The sequence below is a fragment of the Cariama cristata genome, unplaced genomic scaffold, assembly GCF_000690535.1.
Source record: "Cariama cristata isolate BGI_N322 unplaced genomic scaffold, ASM69053v1 scaffold4675, whole genome shotgun sequence".
Taxonomy (NCBI): Eukaryota; Metazoa; Chordata; class Aves; order Cariamiformes; family Cariamidae; genus Cariama; species Cariama cristata.
The window spans coordinates 17006-24121 of NW_009619103.1; the positions used below are offsets into that span (position 1 = coordinate 17006).

The 7116-nt window shown below is 38.7% G+C and overlaps 2 protein-coding genes across 2 annotated transcripts in view; both read left to right on the forward strand.

Moving 5' to 3' along the window:
• Nucleotides 1–3344, forward strand: part of TGM3 (transglutaminase 3) — a 13718-nt gene extending 10374 nt beyond the window's left edge. The window contains exons 11-13 of the mRNA XM_009701100.1: nt 806–963; nt 1170–1303; nt 3197–3344. Coding sequence (XP_009699402.1) covers nt 806–963; nt 1170–1303; nt 3197–3344 — 440 coding nt within the window. The remainder of the gene's footprint in view (nt 1–805; nt 964–1169; nt 1304–3196) is intronic.
• A 3539-nt stretch (nt 3345–6883) lies between these two features.
• The window catches only part of LOC104162388 (protein-glutamine gamma-glutamyltransferase 6-like), a 15763-nt gene continuing 15530 nt past the window's right edge, over nt 6884–7116 (forward strand). The window contains exon 1 of the mRNA XM_009701101.1: nt 6884–6890. Coding sequence (XP_009699403.1) covers nt 6884–6890 — 7 coding nt within the window. The remainder of the gene's footprint in view (nt 6891–7116) is intronic.

Genomic DNA, 7116 nt, shown 5'->3' on the forward strand with positions numbered 1-7116 from the left:
TTTCCCCAGATCTGACAGGAGGGACCATTTAAAAAGATTTTTGCCCTCTTCTGGAGGCAGGCTCTGTTTGTTAGGATTTGTAGTTAACAAATCTGTTGCTACTGGAGGAGTCTAGGAAATTTACATTGCGCTCATTTTCTTGCTTACTTTTGTGGGACTTTGCATTGATGACTTGTCATCTTTTCTTGTGTTTTCCATCTGCTGCGTATTAGTGGAAAGTACTTTGTGGCTCACAGTGTTTGCATGCAGCACAGCTACTCTACAGTTATTCCAAACTTGATGTTTATTGTACGAATGGCCAAAAATGTGGAATTGCCTGGATTCAGAGACAGAGGAGGTCCCTTCTCATCCAGTATTCCTTGATTTTAATTACATCTTGGAGACTACTGTAAAAATACATGATAATAAAAAGCAGATAGGGCTAGGGAAGATAAAAGAAATGTAAGGACATCATTCAGCTCATCTCAGTATATCATGAGTAAATAGGACTCATGAGGCTTATCACAGTATGTCTCATAACAAATGGAGTGGCACTGGTAAACTCCTTAAACTCCATCTGTCTTATCTTTCAGAGCAACTGGGAGGAAAACAAGCCAGGTAATAGGGTAGTAGGGAATGCAGGAGGGATAACATTGAAGGAATCACTCACTCTATATAGCAAACTGTTAGATTTGCATGAATTGAGTTTGGCAGTGATGGCTGAAGGCCCTCCTAGTCCCAGACACAGCATAAAATACTAATATTAGGTATGAAACTCTGTGGGCTTATAAAAGTGTGTATCAATTCCTTTTTTTTTCCCTTCCAGAGAAACAATTTCCCATCAAGATACCATATACTGAATATCAACAGCAGTTAACTACAGACAACATGATCCAAGTAACAGCTTTATGTCATGTAGAAGGTGGAATCCAAGTGCTAGTGCAAAGAGACATCACCCTGGACAATCCTGCCATTGACATACAGGTAAATTGCTGTCCCTTCACTCTACAGTGGCAGAGAAAGGGGAAAATGAGCTCTTATAAGCACTTTCTTCCCCAAAAGAGATGTTCTGCTCACATTCTGCCATGGTCCATCATAGCATCTCATAATATCCCCTCTTCTGATGACGAGAAGGCTTGGATAGAAAAGAATACTGAGAACTTGGCCTTTCAAGCATTTTCTTTGCACAGGTACTTGGTGAAGCAAAAGTGAATAAAGAAGTGGATGTGGAAGTGATATTTACCAATCCTATTGATACAGAAGTGACGGACTGTGTGCTGCAGGTAGAAGGAAATGACCTTCTCAGAGGAATCCTTCAGATAGAGTAAGTACAAGAATGCCTCGTTCCTGCTGTTAAAGATACAAAAGCAAGAATGTAGGTGTGGATGACTTGGAACCAAACAGTGGGATGAGACAGCATTTTCTTCTTGCTGTAACTTGGGAGGCCAGTCAATATAACATCTCAAATGAAACACACAGCTTTGAACCAGCTCTTCATCTAAGCTAGGCTTTGGCTCTATAGTTTGTGAGGTCAAATAATTGCTGTCATAATTGAACAGAACTTGTTTTCCTGCCTATCTAGCAGGACCCCACAGTTCCAGAAAAAAATACATGCTTACCCATGCAGTAAATTTTGCTGAGGCTGTCTGTGCTGCTATAGGCCAGATGGGTTGAACCTTCTTGTTCTGATCATAGGGCCAACAATAGGATACATGACTGTTTCTGTCCATACTATGACCAAATTACAGCATACATTAACCAGGATTTTTTTCCACTTTATTAAATGGACTGCAGGTGCCAATCTGGGTGTTCAGCCTTCTAAACAACTTGCATTTACATCAAACAGGTAGACATATGTGTAAAAAGCACATGCACCTGTGTCCCAGCTTTGGGAACAAAAATGAACACAGATCGTTTACACACAGGTTGTGATCTCAAAGGGTGGTACCTCTGAAAAGTACAACACCAACTATGCTCCATGCATAGCTATTCCAGACACAATAAATCACAACTGAGGATATAACAGACTAAAATATTACCAGCAGCTACTCCTTAGATGATTGAATTTACTTTCCTAGGGCCTGGAACTTCAGCACAGATGAAGTTCATGAGGCAGGCAGGAAGAGAATAGGAAAAATGGTGAATATTACAATAAAAGTTTGGTTTGGTTTCATTTTTTCAATTAAAAAAAAAGTTTTCCCAAAACAAAAGCTACAGGCATACTGATTTTCAAGCTCTGCTTTCAGAATTCTACAAAATAATTGTGTTAGGAGATTAATAAATAGAGTCAAGAAACTACTGGATGGTGTTGAGATGGTGAATGAGAAAGAAGACTGCAAGAAAATAGGTTCCTTTTACTATAGATCCCAGGTTTCTATTTTTATGCTTTGATGATTTTGTATCTTGTCTTGCTTTTTTTCCTTCAGTATTTCACAACTGAAACAGAAAGGTTACATTTTCAGACTCTCCCTCACTTTGTACATATACAAAATTGCACACAAATTTTGACATATGCTAGGAACTGAGTTATTTCTAAAAAATACCTGGGATATGGGAGTGTGCTCTTTAACTGAATATACACACACATAAACACACCATTTGTGCTTCAGCAACTAGTAATGGTCTATCCCATAATTTATAAGCTCTCCTGAGGGAATTTAGCACCCTCATATTGTCTATCACATACAACTTCATCCTCAGGCAAGACAAGACAATATGACAGGGTAAGGCTGTTTGGGAAAACCATAAACATGAGATTCCAAGAATTACAAAATATACTGGTTTAAAACATTTTAACTTCCCTTCAGAATTTCCTGCTGTGTAAACACTGAGGTTTTCTTGGTGCTATAATCTATTCTAATTCAGGAGTTTGTATTAGCATTCTTCGTGGTCTCAGATTATTATTTTTTAATAATTCAATTATGTGTTTTACACCCTCTGTTCTGCATGAAGTTTTATCTCATATGATACTAGTATGTCCCCTTCTGTGTGCTTGTCTAGGTGACTGCATAATGTATTTGTGAGAGATCTTAATGCATGGGTTTGAATATTTAAATGCGTATCAGATTTCCAAGTCCTGTATGGTCTTTTCATAGCCATCCTACACTGAACTGATAGGAATTCTTACTTAATATGGGAGATGGTTAGTGAAGAAACTCAAGGATGATGCATAAGCCTGTTTTCAGCTCATATTTTTCCCTTTGTTTCCTATTTTTAGCGTACCACCACTGAAAGCCAGTGAGAAATCCAGTACAAAGTTTAAACTCATCCCTTTTGAGACAGGCCTCAAACACCTACTCGTTAATTTCTCCTGTGATAAATTTGCAGATATCAAGACCTTTAAGTTGGTAAATGTAATTGACTAACGTGAAGATATACAATGAATGGTCTGTGTGTATACAAATTGAAGAAAATGTCCTAAGAAATCTTGTATAAGAAAACAATGAGAAAATCAGCAAAACGATATCCTCAATTCCTGTGATAAGGGCTTACGAACATCATATCATTAAAATTTTACATTGTAATTTTAAATAAACTGAGGAATAGTTGATTCTTCATTTACTGTTGTGAGTGTTCACGTTATTAAAAAGAGCATCTTACCTTCTATTCAGACACTGTTTGTTTGACTTGGTTTTCTTTGGAAATCATTCTTTCTGGCTACAGATATCTCTGCACAAACATTCATAAACTCATTTTTACACATTCAAAGCCTTATACAGTGGACTTTCAAAGCAGTGTTTCTCCTTACTGCAACTGTGATACTAGAAAGTAGCCAGGATGAGTTGCATGATTTATGTAATTTAGCTTTGTCTTTTTTTCTGCAAAGTCTGTCCTGGCATTTTTTCCTTTTTTGGTAAATCACAGTGACCAAAGGAGGCATAGGAAACATTCAAAAGCAATTTGGGTGGTGTCCAATTTGAGAGTCATTTGACAAACATGTTGAGATAATTGCGCAGCTCAACATACATGATATTTGTGCATGCTGATATTTTGCACTTGCCGAAAGTCATCTTTGGGAATCAAAGGGAGGGTAATATTAAGTCTAAGGATATTTTAACTTGACAAGAGTTAGAAATTCTTCACTATAGATTGTGTGTCAGGAAGTCAGCTTTCAGAGTTGAAGTTTAGTAAAGCTTACTTAAACCCTCCCTATGGGAGGATAGGTACAGACAAAAAGCTGGGTCCCCAGGAACAAGTGAGCGAGGTGTAGTCCAGTGAGTGACTTGGTTTATGGCCAATAATTGTACAACAGTAAGTCAATCTCTGACTGAAGATGATCTGTGTAGAAGAAGTGAATGGAAAGTCAAGCTACTGCTCTATCGCACTTTGGACTGCTGGGCCAGGAAGCCAGTGAAATCTTAACAAGTGCCTGGAGCCAGCTCTGTGCCCCACTTCCACCACACACCACAGAGTACCTGTGACTTGCCATAGGGACTCCTCACTGTTACATGAGCAGCCCAAGCTCAGATTGGCTATAAACTCCTTTTGTTCTGGTAGCCTGAAAAATTGCCTTAGCAGGGCACTCACAGCCACCTCATTTTCCACTGCCAGTCACATGACGTCTGTATGAGACCATACTGGGCATATAATGATGTGAGCTACAGAAGACTGTACAAGTAGCCCACAGTGGTACCCTCTCTTTTTCTCCTTATGTTCCTCAAGGCTCACCAGAGCCAAGAGCTCTCATCATGTAGACCAAACAGCAGAAGTTCAAGCTCAAGCACAGCCTTGGATTTAGAATATGGATATACAGTTAATGACTCTTTTTTACATCTCTTGTATGTGTACAAACAACCAGACTATGCTAAACTCAAGTGAATTGCACTAGCAGAAATGAGAGAAGCTAGTAAATTGGACTTCTAGGGGAATTAAAAGGAAGGCAACACCCTTCCCCTGCAACACTTCACAGGCACATGAAGTTAATGTGTCTAATGAAATGTGCGCTTACTCGGCTACAGACTCACAGAAGGGGTTCTGCAACGTTTTTTGTGGAAGTTATACTGATCTCCATAGTAAAGAGTAGGAACCAATATGGTTACCCTGAGGATAGGATAGTGCAATATTTGACCAATAGACAAAATTATTAAGATGAATGAAATAAAAAAGTATGTTTTTCTCTGAAAGTTAGCAAACTGCACTGCAATTTCAAGGCTCTGAAACAAGGGAAAAGCAAGAACAAAATATTTTGAAACATTTTGGATGATGGGTAGGTGAGCTAGGAAAAACACTTGTGACAATGTTAAGTCATTAGTCACTTAGGAACCACAACCGCTGCATTCCAAAGGGATTATAAAAGCAGCTGCTGATGCTTTGCTGTGGTGAAGGTGCGGACTGGCAGGTGCCAGTTTGGGATGTAGGCCAGTCTGAGAGAGGTTCTAGTGGCTTGGTGAACACTGTTGTGGGCGTGTCATACAGAGGTAAGGGAGGTGGTTGCAGCAGCGACAGAAAAAGCGTTCTGAGATTTAATTACATATGTGAGTAGCAAGGAAGAAGAAAGGAAGTAGTCATACCCCAGCAGGAGCAATGTGTAATGTCTGAGGCAATCACTATAAGTACTGAATGCCCGAACTTAAGAACTGGTCGATGCGGTTTGTCACTAGGGCTGTGTGTGAAGATCAGGTAACATCAGAGGCTTGTGGCTCTTATGGTTTCCAAGGAATATGAATTAAGGAAAGAGAAAAAGACCAACTGAAGTAGCTCTGAACAGCAATCAAATCCATTTGAGGCGATTCCCAGAACAAGTTTTGACAGACTGAACATCCCGGAAACTTCCAAGAGAGGAAGGACGTCTGAATTATAATGTAAGTGGAGATACACCAGACATACTGCTGCCAAGTGTGAAAAGTTTTAGTGTTTTTCTTTCAGGATAGGGCTAGCATGAATGTCATGAGTAAGTACTCTTAGCCTTCGTGGTATCAAAACAAAGTTTCTCAAAAAGGTGCCAGGAGCCAATTTTTTTGTAAAATCAACCTTAGAAACAGCTGTTGGAGCTTAATTTCTGCTTTTTTTCAGTTTGTTGTGTGGTGGTTTTTTTCTTTGTATCTTAAAATTCAGAGTAATTTATTTTTTAAGTCTTTACTGAGTGCTAAAACATGACCAGTAGAGCTGCAGAATCTTAAACAGATAAATATTCCTCCCCACAACAATTTCACTTCATTCCCTGTACACTTTTAAGCAAGGGTACAAAAATAAAAAGAAATGTATTGATAGTTGTGAAGACAGATAGGCTTAGAGTTTGCACTGATAAAAACTACTCATGGTGCATAGTTTGGAGGTTCTTTTTGAAATAAAACTTTTGCTGAAACAGTAAGGAGCTGGCTAACGTAACAGGTAAACACACATTTATTTCTGGTGGGAGTTTATCATTTCACATAAGCTTGGGGCATTGGAGATAATTTGAGACCCAACAGAAAAAAGGTTTAAAACCAACTCCCATCTGTTGAACAAAACCAGAAGTTACATTAACCAATCTGGAAGTTAAGTAACCAGGAAATGCTCCTTTTTCCTTCATATGGCTTTTACATCCCACCACACTCCCCATTTCCTCATACTTAAAGATAACTTATTCATGGCACACCTATTATCCTTTGTAGGAAGTTCTTCTTGTCTTGGGATTCAAGAGAATGCATTTCCTCTGAGTAAATAATTTTGGTGTCTCCTCCCATAATTACACCCACGTTGAGTAGGAACACTGGCATTAGACATACATATATTATAGGAACTAGTTAATTCATTTGACAAGTCTACAGGTATTAATAACAACTGCTAAGTACCTCTCCCTTCTCTCAAATTTCAGCTGACAGCACAAAAAGATTACTGGGTTTTTTCTTTTTATGATTCATGCGACTTGGACATCCTTGAAGAGCAAAGTAGAAGTTGTATGCAATTCTCATAAGCTGAGGGAATGGCAGGTGAGTTCTGTGTGTCATTTGCTCCCCTTCAGCAGGTACTTTATTCAGGACTGTTTCCTTAAGATATATGCCCTGTAGGTATCTGCTCAGATTTCTTATCTGAATGAAATTTTACATTGTAATTTCTTGCACTTAATTTTCAAAGTTTTATTGTTGTTATTATTAAGATCTGTTTGAGAATAATTTTTGAGCTAAACAGAGGATATTTGGGGAGGGGGGGGGGGGG